At 43.1% G+C, this 20,383-nt stretch overlaps 2 protein-coding genes across 2 annotated transcripts; both read left to right on the top strand.

Annotated features, from left to right (window-relative positions):
* Positions 1-404: 404 nt before the first annotated feature.
* crebl2 (cAMP responsive element binding protein-like 2) lies at positions 405-3,199 on the top strand. Its single transcript, XM_053863169.1, has 3 exons — positions 405-613; positions 1,010-1,207; positions 2,348-3,199. Exons 1-3 carry the CDS (start codon positions 599-601, stop codon positions 2,501-2,503), a joined length of 369 nt encoding a protein of 122 aa, XP_053719144.1. The 5' UTR covers positions 405-598; the 3' UTR covers positions 2,504-3,199.
* Positions 3,200-5,048: 1,849 nt separating this feature from the next.
* Positions 5,049-20,020, top strand: dusp16 (dual specificity phosphatase 16). The gene is made up of 7 exons (XM_053863510.1): positions 5,049-5,267; positions 10,136-10,819; positions 11,160-11,298; positions 15,653-15,816; positions 16,253-16,412; positions 16,483-16,606; positions 17,599-20,020. The coding sequence occupies exons 2-7, from the start codon at positions 10,592-10,594 to the stop codon at positions 18,662-18,664; spliced, it is 1,881 nt and encodes a 626-aa protein (XP_053719485.1). The 5' UTR covers positions 5,049-5,267; positions 10,136-10,591; the 3' UTR covers positions 18,665-20,020.
* Positions 20,021-20,383: the final 363 nt, after the last annotated feature.

The following is a 20,383-nucleotide window of genomic DNA, read 5'->3' as shown; positions in this document are numbered from 1 at the left end:
GAGAATATTTTTTTTCCATTATTAATGTCTGTGATCTTGAGCTTCTGAATGTGCCGCAGTAGCAATGTAGCACATGATGTCTCTCAAGCTCTATTTTTGGAATAAATGCAGATCTTTACTCTCGGATATTAAGTTTGGGTCGTGAGTTAAAGAACCAAACAGAAGACGCAAGATAAAGATAGGCGTTTTCCAGGTAAAAAAAAAAAATCAAAATCACATCCGGATGGAAAGACTACTATGGCCCCAGAAAATCTTGGATCAGAAGTGGTCTGGTTGACAGAACTGTTGACAGATTTGAACGCTCAAACCTGTTCACATTACGGTGAGACGTCGGTACCGTCAGAAACACCCGTATGTATCAATAAAGTTTTTATTGCTTTGAAAAAATAATGCGGAAACGACGTAGCATGACGTCATGTTTACACAGAATGTAAACAGAAAACGGCACGTAATCTGGGTGGCAGTTTGAATCTGCTTGACTGGTTATTTATCGCCCCGATTTGGTGTCTGACTTTGTTGTTATCTATCCGTCGTTGTCGAAGACTCAGCCGACTGAAGCTAACAGGAGCTTAGCCGCCAAAACGATCGCGGAGACAAGATGGATGATAACAAGGTAAAGACATGAGGGCTTGTCGTGTGCGTTGTTGACTGTTTCCAGTCTATTTACTCTATCTGTTCCGACTCTTTTTAGCCTAGTAATAACGTTCAACGAACCAAGTTGGTTGTTGCTAGTTTGACGTGTGAAAAACGGTGACATGTAGAGACCGGTTTCGTAACAAGAAATAGCATGCTAATAGTGCTAAGATATCGATTGGTTTACTGTTACATAAACGGCCGTTAATTCGTTTTTTTTCTTGACGTATTTGTTCACCGTTGTGGTACCAGATGATAGATATTGATATCACTGTGCACACGGCACCTGTAACTGACTCGTCTGACAACTACATTATTTGTTTGAATGGCATTATTTATCCAAATTCATAGTGTCTACTTTGTCTTCTGTCCTCAGACGATCGCTGGAAAGGTGAAGAAGCCGGGGAAACGGGGCAGAAAACCGGCTAAGATTGACCTGAAGGCCAAATTGGAGAGAAGCAGACAGAGTGCCCGGGAATGTCGAGCCAGGAAGAAGTTAAGATACCAGTACCTGGAGGAACTGGTCTCCAGCAAAGAGAGAGCAATCTGTGCTCTGCGAGAGGAGCTGGAGATGGTACATGACATTGATTTCTTTATTGTTTTATTTCAACAATACATGAATGTCCTATTGTTATGGTCTTCTTTCTCCATACATGTCTTCAGCCTGTCTTGTGACGCCTTTGTTTTACCACATCTATTAACCTTATTGCTCTTTTCCCAAATATATAGTTCTGCTGTAGATCACTAGTATCATCAGTCATTTGTGTCTATTATGGGTCGTAGAGCGCAATCAAGCACCGCTATTCACGCTAAAATATACACTTAATCCTTGACAATAGTCATTTGAGGGTTTTGTTGAATACAGTGGTAACTTGGTTTTCGAACGTCCCAGCATTCAAACAAATCGGAGTTCGAACAAAAATTTTGAGATTTTTTTGCTTCTGATTTCGAACGAAACTCCAGAACTTGAACGCCCCCGAAAGGGGCCGGAAAAAAACATAACGTGTGCGGACCGATCAGCTGACCCACGATGTGCTTTGTTATTGTGTATAACGCAGCCTCTGTATGCAGATGTGTCCCGTTAGCTACATTTACTGGCTGTTTCTTCTTCATATTGAGGTGTAAAACCTTTCCTGTCTCCGCACTGGACCGTGGTAGAGTGTCTCAGGGGAGGCGCTCGCTCTCCACACCTCCGAGGCTGGAGCGCTCACTCCAGGGTTTGATGTCCTGTTGTGGGCTGGAGCTCAGACAGGGATGAGGCGAGTCTTGGACAGAGCGTCACGTGGTTTATTACTTCGTCACAGCCAAACTGCACAGAAGCGCACATTCAGAGCTGGACACGCACCGGGCACCTCTTCACTTCTGGAGAGACGTCACTCACTCAGCAACCCCTCCCACATAGACAAACAGCGCACCTGCAGCAGACACTCTACATTCACTCCTACAAAAGCCTATTTTAAGGCTTGGAACGCATTATTTCTTTTTCCATTAATTGTAAGGGGAAAAATTGATTCAGATTTTGAACAAATCGCTTCTCGAACGGCCGCCTGGAATGGATTGTGGTCGAGAACCGAGGTACCACTGTGTTTGAATTTAGCCCTGCTTTATGATAAATATTTTCTCAGACTAATTGTTGTATTGATTTGATACCATCCACATCGAGAGACGAGCTCCAACCCTGCATTTAAATTATTTCCACTGTGTCTTTCTTCAGTACAAACAGTGGTGCTCAGCCATGGATCAAGGCAAGATCCCGTCCGAGATAAAAGCCTTGCTGACTGGCGATGACCACAAGGCGACTCCTGGGGGCAACAGCAACAAGACACCCAAAAACAGCAAGCACAGCATCAGCAGCAGTGGCCAGAGCTGAGCACTGGTGCTTCATATTGGCTGCTGGCGTATATCTCTGACGCCACCTTAATGTAGAGAAGCAAGCGTGAAGTTCCAGCTCTTTTTCATTTTCTGTCAAACGTGGAGTCTTGCCTCTAATATCAAAAGCTACTGGAAGCCAGATTTCTTCAGTAGGTTAAACCCTGGTAGATCACCTGCTACGTCTATCCAGAGTTGTGTTACAAGTAGAGAGCGTTGCTCTTATTCACCCTTCAGGATGAGAAAAGGTGGGACGTTGTCCAGTCCGGGAGCTGATGTTGTGCCATGTTGTGGCGTGACTTTCTGCCTCCAAACTTCAGTAATGTGTCTGCTGAATTACTGAGAAAATAGACCAAAACATCAGTCGATGATGATTCCAACACAACATTGCGACAAATTGCAATGCACGTAAATGTTAAATTAGCACTTGAGTCTGTTTCATTGTTCAAACAGAAGATCCAAAGGATCATGAATATTAAGGCATTTCAATGTTCGGGCTAAACGTGCAATATATATTTTTGTATTTTCCATTGGCCTTCATCTAAAATGCCATGCATTTCCAAATTAAATATGTTAAGGCTGTTGTTTGTTGCACTCAATTTAACTTTTTTTACGTCCTTGAGGTGGTAAAAGCCTTAAAATGTGCACTTTCTTTGAATTGGCTTGTTGGCTTATGAAATAAAACCGTTTAACTCTACAGTGTCTTTGTTTATGCGATTGGTGACATTAATTGAGTGAGATTAATGGAGAGGTTGGTGCAGCGGCAGCAGTGATGCGGTCGCTGTATCGGACCGTCGTGGTGAAGAGGGAGCTGAGTCACAAGACGAAACTCTCGATTTGCCAATCGATCTACGTTCCCACCCTCACCTATGGTCATGAGCTTTGGGTAATGACCGAAAGGATGAGATCGCGGATACAAGCGGCTGAGATGAGTTTCCTCCGCAGGGTGGCTTGGCTCACCCTTAGAGATAGGGTGAGGAGTTCGGTCATCCGGGAGGAGCTCGGGGTGGAGCCGCTGCTCCTCCACATCGAGAGGAACCAGCTGAGGTGGCTCGGGCATCTGATCCGGATGCCCCCTGGACGCCTCCCTGGGGAGGTGTTCCGGGCATGTCCCCCGGGAGGAGCTGGAGGAGGTTTGTGCAGATCGAGAAATTTGGGCTTCCTTGCTCCAAATGCTGCCTCGGTGACCCGACCCCGGATAAGCAGCAGAAGAAGGACACAAGGACAGATTTGTTGAATGTGCCACTCTTTCGTGTAAGCTAAGCTGTGGGCCATTCTTCCTGCCAGCATCAAAGGGAAAACCTGTGTCACAAAGAGATAATAAGAAGCCTCTTTCAATTTTAAACGTTTTGAGAACAGTATCACAGCTGTCATCTTCATCTTGTCGAGGTGGAGAGAGAGTACAGGCTATAGATGGCGTAACCATGGCTCAGTGCTGCACATTCATCGGGCCTTGTCAGCCATGCATACTAATTGCTCCAGAATGGAAAATATTCTCTTCCTCTTTTCATGAAATCTTTTGTTTGTGGTTTGTCACTCTCGAAACTGCCCCAGCCGTAAACAGTGGGGCACTTTATGTTACACAAGCGCGATTTCCCCCGGTGAATGGAAGAAAAAAGGCCGATGTCAGCTTCCATAATGAAGGACCCGCTGTGATCTGTGGTCTGGTCTGGAGGACAGGTGATGTCATGCAAGTGCCATGAAGATTTCATGTTCTTTCTATATTGCTCGGCTAATTCATGGTTGAACCATAATGAAGGAGCCGCTCTACTTGTGACAGATACACCCTGACCTTAAATGAGAAGCCATCCATCTCTTCCATGTTGTCTTCAACATTGTGAGGTCCAGAGGTAATTTTAGGGCCGATTTGATAATAGATCTCTCAGAATTGTTGTTGTTTTTTTGTTTTTATCTCAATCAATTGTGCGATAGCTGGGTTAACTCATGAGTAGTGGTAAATTAATGGCACATTTCTATCTGTTCTAAATGTAACTTGGAAGGTGTGATCAACACCAGAGTGGCAAACATTTGCCACAACAACCCACTGTAACAGACACTGTCAAAAACATCCTTGAAAATTACCTGAGAAGACTCAAAAACAGACCAGCACACCATTGTAAACATTACTGTCCACTGACTGTCTGAGTATACTCCACGGATGTTAGACAGTCAGTGCTAGGCAGACCTTTTTTTCTTAAAAATAATGTTATTAGGAGTACAGAAATGTTGAGCTAAGCAGCTCCACGTTTATGGGAAACTGCAACAATGCTTCTAACCAAGAATTCACAAGGAGAATGACTGGTGTGTGTTGAGCATATTTCATGTACGTGAGACAAGGGGAAGCACTGACTGGAATTGGAGCATACAAGCACGTTAAGTTGGCTTCATATAAAAACAATGAAGACGTCTCGCGACGACACAATTCTCCACACCTTCTTTTTCAAATGAATCCAACCGACATTTAACTTCAACTTGTTATCACAGTTTCCTTCCCTCCGTGGTCGGCTCAGTTAAAATGGCCGCCTGCGCCTTTAAGACGCCTGTTGAGTTCATTTTGACTGGGGCTCGAATGACGTCACCCCTGTATTTTTATCGCGGTGACCTCATCGCTGGTGGCAGCGGGACGACTTCACTCCTCCACCGTTTCAGCTCAACTTCTCGCTTCTACTTTCAGTTTGAGAGCCGTGAACCCCGGTCGAGAGCAGAACTCACTCGAGCCAGGACAGTCCATCGGCCGCTCGGTCTCTGACGTCGAGTTTCAAATGGTGAGTTCGGCTCCAGTGTGTGTTTCATCGGGGACCAGCGTCGGTCTGGTCGAGTGACGTTCACGGGCCTCGACTGGAAGTTTAGTCGCAGAAGTTACCGACGAGACTTAAACATGTTGAAACGTGTCGGTGTTTTATACATCGATATTACAGTATTACAGAATTGAGACGCTAGAAAACACACGAGAAAGTTACCATGTTACGTCCATTACTGCATTCGTAGTGACAACCGAGTTAAAATTGGTTGTGCTGTCATGTAATGTTTAACTATCTCCTCTCAACTACACTTGTTAAGTTGTGCCTGATGTTAACAGTGTATAATCACGTGTATTGGTGTTGAAACTACTGTAACATTGGAATTGACTTCTTCTGGTTGAATAAGTCATTTATTTCAGTAAAATGATTTCGAGCATCAACTGTTACTGTTACTGAGAACCAGGAAAAAAAGGGGAAAAAAATCACCTTTAATGTATTATCAATTTTAACCTTGGTTTTTTGCTTTATTTTCCTCAAATTTTCCTTCTGATGAAAATAATATCACAGCTCCTCCATATTTGTTGCACTTAAATCCAAGAGTGCCTGCTTCCCCTAAACACCTGAGTCATCTTGGAATTCCAATGTGTCTAATACAGCGTGTCAACATCTGGTCCTGGGTGTGACGAGAATCTTCACCCAGCTGTGTGTGTGAGGACAAGGTGTCATCAATCTGAAATGGCTGAAGCGCTAAAATAATCTGAGACGCATCAGTTCTACTCTGAGTCTGAGATGACTAAGCTCCTCAGCCAGTCACAAAGCCAGACGGCCATCACTTCTTATTGGCGCCTACTTCGGCTACATGTGTCTTACTGGGTCTTGACTCATGAGTAAGAGCGACCTGCAATCCTAAAGTTGTAATAAGCCTTTCATTCAGTCAGACGAAAATGTCATTCTAATGAAGTGGGTCCTAAGTTTCAATTTTAAAAGACCCCGACTGGTTATAGAGGAAATATTCCGATGCTGCAACGGTAAAAGAAGAGTCTGCCCGGAGAGACTATGGTAGGGCTGATGTGTTCACGCGTTAGTTTAAAGTTGAAGTGAGTATTGGATTGGACTCTTTTCAGAACAGAGAATGAATTTAAATATCTTTGCATCACGTGTGTAGGAAAACATCAAGCTGACCTGCCGCTCTGGATTGTGTGACTCAAGGCTCATATTTGCATGTCTGTCGTTGATGTCATAGGTCAGAGTCCTTTTAAAGTCTGTCAGTTATTAAACTTCGGTCCGAGGGGCGGATCGTCCTGTGGCAGGTGGAGTCAAAAGAGTGATACGACCATTTGAACGTGTATTTTTGTAAACTCTGCTCATTGAATGATCTAATTTAAAAACACATTCCTGTCGACGTTGGTGACCCCTGTTTTGGACAGTGTCGACCTCAGTGTGAAGGCTTCCTATCTGGAGGACATCTCTTTGAATCCAGCTGATGTTAATTCTATTAAGTTGGTTCGATGAGTTCTTTGGAAACTCACATGCTCATATGTAATGGTTAAGTTGATAAAGCCAGCGTGTTACAGTTTCACTAACTGTAGCTGATGAGAACGTCTTTTTGAACGCCATCAATTGTAGCATTATCAGTGAACTTAACTTTATTCAAGACCAATATCGCCAGTTGGAGTTTGGTTCATTCAGTCTTTTTCAGTGGCTTGTCCAGGAAAACCAGAGTCACTCGTCTGTTGGTTGTGGAATTTTTCCAGTGTACCTGTATTTGCCGCCATACATAATACTCGCATATAACTCAGTGAAGTATCAAGTTCAGATCTTTTTTCTTTTTCTTTTCATATATATATATATATGTATAGGAGATATAGATCTGTTTTATTAGTGGTCTGCAGAAGTTATTTTATTGTGATAGGTTTTCGATAATACATTAAGGAAGTGCACCCGAAAAGCTTCTCTTTAGTCTGGAACACAGACTTGTTGTCGTGATGAAATGGCAAATGTACATGTCATTTAGCTAACACTCCTCCAACGTTCTTTTGACACTTATGAATGGTGAAATGAAGTTGAAATGAAAAAGTATGTGACAATACATTTTCAGTTACTTCAGTTAATGTAAATCTGCACTCTGGAACCACCAACGTTGATGTCCAGAGCACGTCTCCATCGGCGCCTTATCAAAATAAAACTGAAAGAGGCAAGCCCCTTCCATGTTTTACATTACTTAATAACAGGTTTCACCCATTTGTTCAGTCTCAGGTGACGTCACTGACTCCATCTGTTTGGGCGATGCAGTATCTGGCAATTAATTGCATCACAGGTCTGTAGAGGAAATTCCCCACTTTAAAAAAACTTGTCATGGAATCTTTTTAATTGTGGTTTATAAAGTGAAGAGCATTTTCTAAGCGCTGAAGCCTCGGGTGTTGCGCTTGAGGAATGTCTGTAAGTGATTCATCGTTATCGCCTCAGCTTTTTTTTTCCCCCATCGCTGGTTACATACAGGAAATAAAACATTTGCCTCAGTGCCATCTTCAAAATATTTTTTTAGAATTATGAAGCAATCATCTCATTTCACTCAGCAGAAGTGGCAGCTTTGTAACCTCCTGTTTCTGGAGTCTGTCCCTTGTTGTCCTCGCTCATTTATTCATCAGCCACTGATGAATAAACTGACTTAGCAGGAGGTAAAATGATTAAACTGACCTTGTCCAATGTTTGTGGTCAAACACTGGCGGATGCTCATAAATGGGATGTGAATAGAGAACCTGACCTTTAGGTTAAGGTTAAGGTGTGACAAGCACTCTTTATTACTTACAGTTCAGACGTTTCAGTTTCACATCCTCACTTATGAACCAGACCCCCAGATAGTTTCAGGTGGTTTCTGTCTGGTTCTGGTAAAAAAACTGCTTCATAATGTCAGAGTGGAATCCTTCTGCGGATGCACTGCTGTCATCCTCCGCTTCACTCTGAAGGAACCGCCACATGTTTGATGCCCGGTGCGGACGCAACCCTGGTTCCGGGAGCGCAGGCATGTTTGGGGATTTTTCTTTGTTGACTTGTATTTCAGCGAGTGGAGGGAGTTTCCTGCTGCACCAGGAAGCATCTCAAAGGCCGACATCAATCACTGAGACAAACAAGGATTATTAGTAACTGCCGCTTCACTTTAATTTTACTGTTGCTTCCTCTGACATCAAGCGCACATCTGCTCTCCCATATACCACCCATAAAGTTCACTCCCCACACTAGTGGGACAAAATGAACTGGACTATTGTTAATACTCCCATTACACTTCTGTAACTGATAAAGGTGGAATGTCTTGAATTATGTTTCAACATGACAACTCTGATGTGGAGAAAGGGACTGGCACCAGAGCAAGGTCTGTCGGAACCAATTATCTTTTCTAGTTGAGCACTGTTAAACTCTAAGAAATGTCAACACTTGGTTGAACATTAAAAGGCTGCTCCTGCTCTGGGATGCTGACTCAAACCAAATGATGTCAAGAGTGTGCACTGACGTATGTTGATCGGCATGCCTATGACCTGGGAGCCGTTTGTGGCCCCTGATAAAGCATCATATATTCATTTCATCCTGCAGCCCCTGCCATGTATTGTAATTTGAATTTTTTTGTTTTCAAGTGTCACAATAGATATTGTAATAGTAGTTTAAGTAGTACTGAAGTTCCAAGTGGCAATGCTAATGGCTATGTGTAGGCTTTCAGTTTTTCAATATCTGTTCTCTTTGTGTGTTGGAATTCTGATCAGTCTTGGTCTAATGGTGTTTTAGTTGTCTTCATGCTGTGTCCTTAATGTTTTCTAGCTGGTAATGTTAACGTGGATGTGTTACATCCAGCTAGATGTGTTACATCCAGCTAGATGTGTCTGTCGCAAATGGTACCTTCTCATATAAGCTTCAGGCTGATGAATTGTCTTGCATTCGCCATTGCAAGTCCGATTCAACAGTTTTCTGGAATTGGAAAATTAATTCCATACACGGATCCAGTTCAGAATGTAGTGACCTGTACAGTTTGTGTGCCATTACGTTCAGGAACAAGTTGTAAAACAAACATTAACTTTGTGCTATCAAACTATACTACTGTTCACAGCAGACAAAACACTCCCACAGGTGTGGTCACTGACCTAGTACTTTTAACCTAGAAGATAGGACGTCATTGAAACGAACAAACAACGAAGGTGTTCAACATGTCTTACAGTCAGAAATCCTGACTTCACTGGTGCTTTGGATTCAACATTTAGACCCTAAAACAATCAAAAATACAGTTGTTAATCAGTCTTACATATACAATACGTGTTCATACGTCTTCTGTTATACTACACTACAGATATTTTATGTTTTATTTTAGTTACATATATTTAACCATTGCCTCTCTGATTTATTTATTGGTAATTCTGTTGCTCAGGGAAGTACTACTTCCTGCTATTCATTTGGCCTTAACATACCAGGAATCAAAATGTAAAATTGTGTGGAACAGCTGATTATTTTTGTCATGCTAGTTTGTAATTATTGAAATAAGCAAATACTTTTGAGAAATTGTTGAATGATAAAAGCAAGAATCTAATACATTACCAACATACATCAGCTGGTTAGAGTGCCACCATTTAAGATGGTGAACGTGTGGATTTATGGTAATGCACCTAAAAATGCTGTGAATGTCCTATTCTGACCGTATAGGATTTCTGGGTGGAGCCTCTGATAATGTGTACGAATGATCCAGTATTTCCAGCTCTGCCTCAGGCGTGTGATTAATATCCTCACGTCTCACGTGGTGGTGCAGTTCGAGCAATTTTTTTTCATGTCTCTAACCATTTCCTTTATGCAGCATTGTTGTTAAAATAAAATGCCATTCAACTGGTGACACAGATTTAATTTTCTCATTTCAGATTCTGAACTCCTCATCCTGAAGGCCAGGGTCAGTCGTCCCGATTGGCTCTGAGTCCAGGTGGAGAGGAGTGAAGTCTGTCCTTGTTCGGAACTTCACTCTGACTGAGCCACATCACTTTGACGCTCTCGTCTTCATCAAAGACACTTTTGGATTTTAATACGAGAGTGGCACCTCTCAATTTCTCCCTCTGTTTTTCCATCAGCCCTGGAGTGGGGGGCAGTGGAGGGCTGTAGCCAAGCGCCATCACGATGACATCATACTGCGCAGACACAATGAAGCGCTTCTTTCTCTGAAGGTTTTTACCCGACTGCCCGACTGAACCTGACCTCCAGTCTGAGACGGACAAGACAGGCAGGAGGAGGTTGGGACGACAGGCAGCCAGGCAGGGGGGTGGGGGGAGGGTGGGTCTGTGGGAGGGTGTAGTTTTCCACCTGTGACCAAAACTGGTTCCAAGATGCTGAGGCCTAGAACGGTGCGGCCCATTGGGGCTGAAGCGCTGGTGGCCCTGCTGGAGGGCGGCCTGGACCGTGTGGTTCTGATCGACAGCAGACCTTTCGTGGACTACAACGCCTCACACATCCTGGAGGCCGTCAATGTCAACTGCTCCAAGCTGATGAAGAGGAGACTGCAGCAGGACAAAGTCCAGATCACAGAGCTGCTGCAGCACTCAGCCAAGAACAAGGTAAACACGCTGGTGCTGCGACCGTTGACCCCAGGCTGTCTTACTCTGTTTTTTTTTTTTTTTGCTTTGAACACCATTATTTTCCCATTAGCTCAGCACTTTATTGGAATTTTAGGCTCTATTTTACACCGTTTTCGGGAATTACCGTCAAAATTGGCTTTATCTACATTCCATATCTGTGGCTCATTAATTGTTCATCATTGTTGGTCTTTATCTTTGAATATAAAATATCAAAGCAATACTTCAGCTACAGAGCTGCGTCATCACCAGCCAGACACCAAGAGAGCGACACAAAATCTGATTTGAGCTTCTTCTGACTCCCATGTTGACTGTGTTCCAGCTGGAGCTTCAGGATGACCAGGAAGTCGTCGTGTACGACCAGAGCTCTTCAGACCTCGCTGCTCTGGGCTCCGACTGCTTCCTGAGCGTCCTGCTGGTCAAGCTTGAGAGAAGCTTCCCTTCCGTCCACCTGCTCTCAGGTGACTCACTCCTCCATGGACTGCGATTCACTATAGTTTTGACAGGAGGCAGGCAGTTAATGACCCATATTATCGTTGGTAGCTTTGCAACAAATCCACACATCTAGTTCCCAAGTAAGTCCTTTGTTATAGTTCACACATTAGAAAGAAATTGGGAGTGAAGAAATTTGTGGTTTTAGACTGAATTACCAAAACCAGAAGAAGGTTGAGAAAGATGTGAAAATATTCATTCCATCTGATGGAATGATGAACTAGTGAGTTACAGAACATTCATTGGGGTTTCCATGAAAGTTAAGTTAACTGGAAATATATTAGGAAGCGTATAAACTTAAAGTTTAAAAACAATTAACCACAATCACTTGCTACATTTCCTACTTTGGTTATCAGGAACTTGAGCAAAAAAAAAAAAAAAAAAATCTTTTTTGATTTTTTGAATGAGAGAGAAGGCCTGCCTTGGTAGCAGGCCTTCTCTTGCCTGAGAAGAGAAGGGGTCCACAATATATGAAAAGTGGTTCTTATGTGTCACCTATAAAATGGTTAACAAGCTGAAAAAGCTCATGTCACACACTGGGAATAATACGGTTGAATAATCAAAACTGATTTCCATCACTTGTTGTTTGTGCAACAGCTGTAAAAGACCCATGGAGGCCCACTTCTTGAAATACTGTTCCTCTTGGTTATTTGGTTTTCATCAGTAACAATCCACTTCCTGATCTGTCATTGTATTTTAGAAGTCATGACAAGTTATGGTTGTGTGTTGTAACTTCCTCCTGCTGCTTCTCTTTCTGTAAACACATGTGCTGCTGCTGGTCTGTGAGGGTGGTGACTTCATGACATCATGCTTATATAACGAAACCACCGCTGGAAACAGTTCTTTTAGGCTGCTGTAACACGAGCCAGACAGACTATGGAGCTGCAGGCTAATGGCTTCTATCCACTGCAGAAATAGACAGAAGTCACACTGTCGCACACAAATAAACCATGTTTATGGCAAAGAACAAACAAGCTTGGTCACTTTCACTGCAGATCCAGCTCAACTCCTGACTATAATAATAACTGATTTCTAAAGTTTTCTGGACTTGATACTTTTTCTTCTCTTTATTTTATATACATTTTATTATTGCCAACTTAAATAATTACAGATCTTGTGTTTGTGTGGCCTTGTCTGCCCATTAAGTCAAGTTTTTGTCATCCTCGTATGAAATTTTAAATTTCATTCCCGTACATCTATTGGAGTGGGACTGGCAAGACAGATCATACCAGACTAGTATTCTTTATTACTGTGATTTATATATTTTTCTTTTTTTTGACGAGTTGGTCTCTGAGCTTTGAAATTTTATTTGATTCAACTGTAATTTGATACTTTAATCATATAATTCATAACTCCAATACTTTCAATCTTATTTATTGGTCTCATAAGCGATCATTTAATATTAAACATTTATTTTACAATTTTACTTAAGTATTCTGTATTAGATTTTTTAATTTGGAAATATAATTATTTATATTTATATAAGTATTTTTTATTAATTAGAATTATTTATTTATTTTGGATTGATTACCATTTATCCCACCTTTTTTGAAGCATAATTTTGTCTTTGCAATTTGTTTGCCCCAAACATGAAGTTCCTAGAGTTAATCCAACTCAATAAACAGAATTAAAAAAGTAGTAAGTAATACATTGCAAGTTAAAATAAATCATATTTAAATAACTTGTAAGTTGGAAAAAGTGATTACATTTTTATGGTGTTCTGCAGCTCCATTTGATTTTATGAAGGTTCTGAACATTTCGTATAGAAGTAAACTGTTCCTCTACTGGAATGTTGTTTCGAGTGTTATATGTGCTTTTAACAATGTTTTAGTGCTCTGGCTGGGAACCTAAATCTGCTCGGGGCCGCATTATATTCTGGGGATGTTGTGAGGGGCCACCAAACCAAAAGACGAAATTAAGAAGTGAAATATTGGAGAAAACATTTGAGTAAATAGTTAATAAATATGTTAATAAAAAAAGAAACAAGTTCAAATGTTGCAAATAGAGATTTCAAAAACTCACACATTATGAAATGGGTTATTTGATAATGTAGTACTTCATTTTAGATTTCTGTCTGAAAGTTTTCATTATAAATCAATGACTACGTGAAGACTATCTGACACGTGGAATGTCCCCTCTAATGGAATTTAAGTACCAAATACCAGTGCAAAGGTTGTGTGTAAAAAACATACAAAATAAATCTATTTTTAGAATAATATAACAGTTGCATCTGTCATTTCTGGTATTATGATCGCTCGCACACTCACACAAAAGAGAGGGATGACATCACTACATGCATCAAGTCGTCAGTGACTACTTCAACAGTCAACTCTCGTTGACTAGATGTTGCAGTCCTACTCAAAAGTATGAGCAGATCACTGAAGTACATCGTTTTTGACTATGGTGTCCAAATGTGGATATACCAACGCTTTGAAGGTTTCCTCATTAATTTCCTGCGGCATGGCCTCTTCTTCACTGCTGCAGTGTGAGCTTTGTATGGGCTCTGTAGCCCTACTGCCACCTCCTGTTCGATTGAACGCATAGCACTCTCAACGTTATTGACCCAAATTATACAGATGACAGATGTATGGCAGTGATAGTGGGAACAAAAATTACACTCTGGGCCGTTGTCCCAATGTCTTTCTAGTTATTGTTATTATGTTTAATAATTATTTACGTTCATGTTATCGTAATGATTGTTGAAGTTGCTTTCACAGTAAGCCCTTTCCTTTTCGCTCCTTTATCTTGTTCATATTTGGATTGTTCATGTCAGCTCTTCAAGTCATGCATTTTACATTTTTTCTCTCGTAATTATTTTACCATTCCAAATTCTAAATTGGAATGGTGTACTATACAAATCTGGCAAGACTGTATAAAGCTATTTGCATTTATATTTAACCAGCAACTGAACGGTTTTTTACAGTTTATTGATTAAGGACACTTGAAAAATAAATCATATCCCACTGCGACTTCTGTGAAAAGGGTTATAAAATATCATTGTCAAGGATCCTGACAATGTGGCGCCCCCTACAGTAAAGTTTGTTCATCAGTTGCTGCTGCAATACTGGAATGATTTATTATGGTGCGTCATCATCGATCATTGATGATAGATTGCGTTCTCGCGTTTTCAGAAGACTGGAAATATATATCTGCTAAATGAGTGTTTTCTGAGGACCTGGAATGAAGAAGACTAAAGCTGCTGATAAAATGGTTTCATCTAGTGTGGAAGCAAATGTCTTCACTTGTTGGACGTGCAGAGCCGAGAGATTCATCTGAGGATCGAGTTAGAGGCTTGTTGCTTGGCAACAACAGTGAGGGATGCAGCGTGCGTGACTGAGAGCACCAGGCAGAGGGCGGCAGCAGCTCGGCTGTGCAGCTGATGTGATGTTGATGTACGAGTGACTTGAACAACCAGTTGTTCAAGTTATGAGCTATTGATCAGCTGTTTCACTTTGCTTTTCTGTGGCAAGCCAAATTTCAAGGTGTGAGCCAGACATGCATCCCATGTCAAGTGATCTCCCTGCAATCGAAGTTTCTCTGTGGCAGTTGTTTTGCTGGCAGTCCCTCTTCTCATTTCTGCTGTTGTTTTGCCAAATAGTTTTCTACAAATAATGAGAGGATATCTTTCCAAAACCACGAGCCAAGGTGTGTGTTCACTCGACCAGGTGGTATGAGCGCAGCACTACTGCGATTTGTATTGATTCAGATGAAATATGAAAGTATGAACTGATGTTGTGGTTGGCTGGGTAGTAGCTGGCTGGAGTGACTGTGACAGGGGGCATCATCTGCGGGCAGCCACAAGCTGTTTACACTGATTTGCTGCAGCACTCCAAACAGACAAGGCTTTGATAGAGTCATTTAAATCCAGTTAGGGCTGGTTTGCATCAACAGCTCCAATACTGAATGAACTGAACTTGTAAGGTTGAGTAGCCACTGGAACGTACTTTGAGGGTCCTTGTGTATGTATTAAAAGCATTAAACTCTTGCTTTACCCCATGAAAGTGCCACATCATGAGGCTGCTCTGTTTTTAAGTTGTTGTCATTTATACATATTCATTCATCACATGTGAGAACACCCACGTGACTCCATCCAGACTTCCAGAGAATCTGAGTTTCTGACATGAAGAGGACAGGTGTGACCAGGATGAATGATGGAGCTAGTGTAAGGTGGCGCAGGCCCACTACTCACTTCCCTGATGGGAGCTTCTGTGACTATAAATATAATATGATGCTTGATGAGAAATAAGAATCATTCGCCGCACCCAAAATGCTAACGCCTCATTCCTGTAGTGTTAAAAACTATTGATGTTTCCACTCTTCTAGGTGGTTTCTCAGAGTTCTCCCATCTGTTCCCGGGACTGTGTGAGGGAAAGTCAGCACTGGTTCCCTCCTGTATCTCTCAGCCCTGTCTCCCAGTGACCAACATTGGGCCGACACGTATCCTGCCTCACCTGTACCTGGGCTGCCAGAGAGATGTCCTCAACAAGGTGACCAGTCACATCTGCAACATTCACGTTTTCAAGCAGAATTCACTTGAAAATTAATGTCACAATATTTAACTTGTCTTTTTTTTTCTTTCAAAATAGTCATCAAGTTCTGCACTTTTCTAAGTTGTTTACCCCAAAGTCTTGGGGTTTTAGGGCAGTTTGACTGTGAAATGTGGCAAAAGCTAAACAAGAAAATAAACTGCTTGTTGGGCTGCAACATCTGTTGCATCCTCAATAAATAGCTATTTACAGCTTGCTTGTGTTCTGCAGCTGCACTTCAAATGATTCCACTGATGTGACTGCCAAGTGCAGACTGACCTCTCTGTTTTGTTTGGAAATGAAAATCACAACTTGTTAGCTGTGTTTCAGGTCAATGCAGTGTTGCGTACATCAAAGACAGTTTGTATGTTCCAACGTTGGATCTTTTTGACTGCAGGAGCTGATGCAGCAGAACGACATTGGTTATGTGTTGAACGCCAGCAACACCTGTCCCAAACCAGACTTCATCCTGGAGTCCCACTTCCTCCGCGTGCCCGTCAACGACAGCTTCTGTGAGAAGATCCTGCCCTGGCTGGACCGATCGGTGGAGTTCATAGGTGAGCTCTGTTTCTGTGAGGGCCCGTGTGAGGAAGACATGTTTTCATCAGGCATGGTCTGCCATTCCAGAGAAGGCGAAGGCTTCCAACGCTCGGGTCCTGGTTCACTGTCTGGCAGGAATCTCCCGCTCAGCCACCATCGCCATCGCCTACATTATGAAGAGGATGGACATGTCGCTGGACGAGGCCTACAGGTCAGCTGACACTGGCACTTGCTCACATTACCAGCCAGCATTAGTAAAATAATACTTGTATAAACTAGTTACTTGCTTATTTAATAAGCTGCTAGTACATGAATACGTAGAATACGAATGAGTCACGACTACAGTTGTAGCCTCAACATCTACCATCTACTGCTCTGTTTCTACCATGGTACTACTGCCTCTGCTACATATACTGCAACTCCTACTTCAAACTAGAAGTCCAATAACTACTGCTGGTGTTTGAGTTTCAACTGCTACTAAGCCAGCTACTACTACCTCAGCTACTGCGTGTTATACTACAACTAAAACAACTTGGAGGTTTTTGACAGTTTACAACTGTGATCACCACTGCTACTTTAACAACTTTAACTTAACTAATCTGAAACAAATAATATTAACAGAAAATACTAATATTCGCAGACAGTACTACATCTACTATAACTACTAATCAATGAAATGGTCCATCAACCTCAGTGAAATGGTGAAGCACGTCAAAAGTGAAATCATCGTCATCAGTACAAAATTCTAGCTGAAATAATAACCACATATCACTCCTGTTGATCTCAGGAGTTATTACGATACCAAGCACATCGCAGAGTTTATTTACTGTATGAACTAAGTTGGTGCGTGAGGGCGTGAGAGAAGCCTCGCCTGCCCCCAGTGAGTTGGCGGTCCTGCACACCAATAGCTGTCTATCCGCCTGGACTCCTGTCGCCGGCTCATCACAGTAATGCCCCTTTCAATGGGTGGCTATCAGTGTGTTTCCACTGACGTCCAGCCTCAACATGGAAGCACTTGACACCCTAATGCTGCGAATACACCTTTGAATGAGATGTGTACAGTAATATGTATGTTCGCTAATCTAAAGTGTGAGCCAGCAAACGCATGTATACTGCTGCTCGCTGTCACTAGTCCATCACAGAACACATTTGTACGTCATATATGACCTCTTTCAACACTTGAACATCTGATGCCTTTCACAGGTTTGTGAAGGAAAAGAGGCCAACCATCTCCCCCAACTTCAACTTCCTGGGTCAGCTGCTGGACTTTGAGAAGAAGATAAAGAGTTCAGATGACTCCAAGCTTAAGTGCCTTTGTCCATCTGAGCTGAGTGCTGAGGTCAAGAGCACTCCAGAAGAGTCCGCCCTCGAAGCTCCAGAAGAACCCACCCCTCTGGAGCCCCTCACACTGCCCTGCGTTCTGGCCAACAACCCTGAAGAGCGTCGCCTAGCTCAAGCACTGAGCAGCCTGCATCTATCAGACGGACCCGAGGACAGAGTTCGGCTACAGAGAAACTTTTCTTTGGACATCAAATCATATGGAGAGCCAAGCTTGAGTGGTACTCATCGCGTGTTTGCGCCCCCCGGTGGTGACTCTGGAGAGTTCTACAAACCTGGTTTCAAAGAAGCGTCCGCTAAACTGTGCCAGTTCTCTCCCGTGGAGGAGGTGTCAGAGCAGTCCACTCCAGAGCAAAGTCCTGACAAAGAGGAGGTGGACATACCTGAGCGAGCAGCGCCACCAACCCGTACCAAGCCTGCACCAGCAGTTTCAAACTGCTCCCTTCCCCGCAGTGGCAGTGTGGAGGAGACGGCCACCAGCTTCCTGTTCGGTCTGTCGAGAAGTCAACAGCACCTGGCCAAGCAGGGGTCCAGCAGCGGCCTGAAAGGCTGGCACTCGGACATCTTACTGGGCCCCGTCACCGTCACCACCTCCTCGCTGGCTGGCGGCTGGTACCTCTCATCCGAATCCACGCGTTTCTACTCCACGTCGGCCATTTTGAGCAGTAGCGGCAGTGGCAGCTTTGCTGCCTTCAGCTGCACTCAGGGCTTGGAGGCGGTACGGCGGCGCGGCGGGCAGAGGACTGGCGACCGCGGAGACTCGAGGAGGAGCTGGCATGAAGAGAGCAACTTCGAGAAGCAGCTGAAACGCCGCAGCTGTCAGATGGAGTTTGGAGACGGGATGACGGACAGCCGATCACGAGAGGAGCTTCGTAAGATGGGAAGTCAGTCGAGCTTCTCTGGCAGCATGGAGGTCATCGAGGTTTCCTGAGGGTGGAAGTGACCAGTCAAGGATGGGGAGAGGCGCTTTAGTCAACAATGAAAGGTTTCATGAAACAGATCCGTCTCATGATGTCAGAAACGTTGATCCTATTTTTTCATTAAACAAAGTTGATTTTCTATATTAATACCGCAGGTTTCATTCGCGGTCCGATGAGGAATGTGTAGATTTGGATTGTAAGTGGTTGCTTTGGCCATCAGGTAGCGCTAGTGATCAAACATGATTAGATCTGGTACATCAAGATTGTGAGAAGAATTCACTGTGTGTGTTGATCTCTTTGGAGGACTTCACCTCTACGTCGCGTGTGGCTCATCACAGTTATTTTGTTTGCGTGGGGCTGGGGAGGATTCAGGTTCTGGGGGTGCTACATCATGTTCTCAATATCACGATAGACTTTCTCGCGTCACACTTGAGAACCAGGAGTTGCCGGGAACCTCTCAGGGTCCCTCTGGTGGAAAGCAAGTGGAAAGAAACTCCCAGTTAACAGTTGAAGAGGAGTGATGAGGAAACTGCTTCTATAACGGCAGCTATGTTGATCGATCATGAGCGATACTGACTCAGACACGCTAACAAGCTAAGCTGTGTTTTGTGGGCCGCGGTCCACAGATAAGAAGCGGCAGCTTTGTGCGATCATAAATCTTTGTTTTCCAGGAATCACGCAGCACAGACTCCAGAACTCAATTTTACAATCTATTAACATGATGTTTTCAGTTCCTTCTTCCCTGTGACGTCAGAAATGGTCTCCAGTAAACTCACCTTGTAGCCTTTAGCACTTTAGCTAGGTCAGCGAAGCTCGCACTTTAGGTATGATGTGATTTAAAAAAAAAATGGTTAGAAGCAGGGAGAACCAAATCAATCCATGTAAGCTGTGGTGTTGTTGTTCCAGGTGTCTGTGGTGAGATGTTTACATTGAGAGTGTTCCTGTGGTGACCTATTCAACAATGATAGGAATCAATAAAACCCTGACGGCCTTGTTTCTATATCTGTGCCAAAGTCATCGTGTATCAGCAGAGGTGTCCTACACAAACATCTAGTGTGGGTGTTTCCATGGACAAGCTTTTCTCACTCAAGTGAGCCCTCTACCTTTGACTTCACGACGAAGCTTTGGAGACACTTTGAGCCTCTGCTCTCAGCTGGAGAGGATGATGAGCATGAAGAACTTGTGGGTGGACTTGTGCGTGGCCCGTGTTGTGTAGATGGTCAAATCTCAGGTGACATTTGAGCAGTAAACGGAAGAAGAAAGGGAATCGGGGATGTGGTGTGAGAAGAGGCTGGGACTCTTATCGAGCGACCAGTGGATGTTCGAATAAAAGTTTTATCTTTGGGGAAAAAAACACGTTATTATTTTTTTATAAGATCAACTCATTTGGTATTAACATTCCGAACACATGTGCAACCCCGCTTGTTCAGATGCAGTGTCGGCAGGTGGCGCCCTTCACTGTGGGCTATTAATCCCTAAGTTGGACTGGCAGGCAACAACTTTTCAAACTGCAAACTGATCACACTACCCAGTAGCTATTAAGTTATTTCTAGTATTAAATTGATGACATGAGACACTCTAGCGGTCTAGTGTGAACAGATTATGGTGTCTTAGTCTCCATGGCCTAGATTCTATGGTGCTGTCGACTTTTATTAGCAAAACAAACACAGCAATCAAGACCTTCCATAGATGTGTCTGATATCAGCAGCTCTTGATAACCACTATCAAAT

Source organism: Synchiropus splendidus, chromosome 4, assembly GCF_027744825.2.
Source record: "Synchiropus splendidus isolate RoL2022-P1 chromosome 4, RoL_Sspl_1.0, whole genome shotgun sequence".
Taxonomy (NCBI): Eukaryota; Metazoa; Chordata; class Actinopteri; order Syngnathiformes; family Callionymidae; genus Synchiropus; species Synchiropus splendidus.
This window is presented reverse-complemented; position numbering and strand designations above follow the sequence as displayed.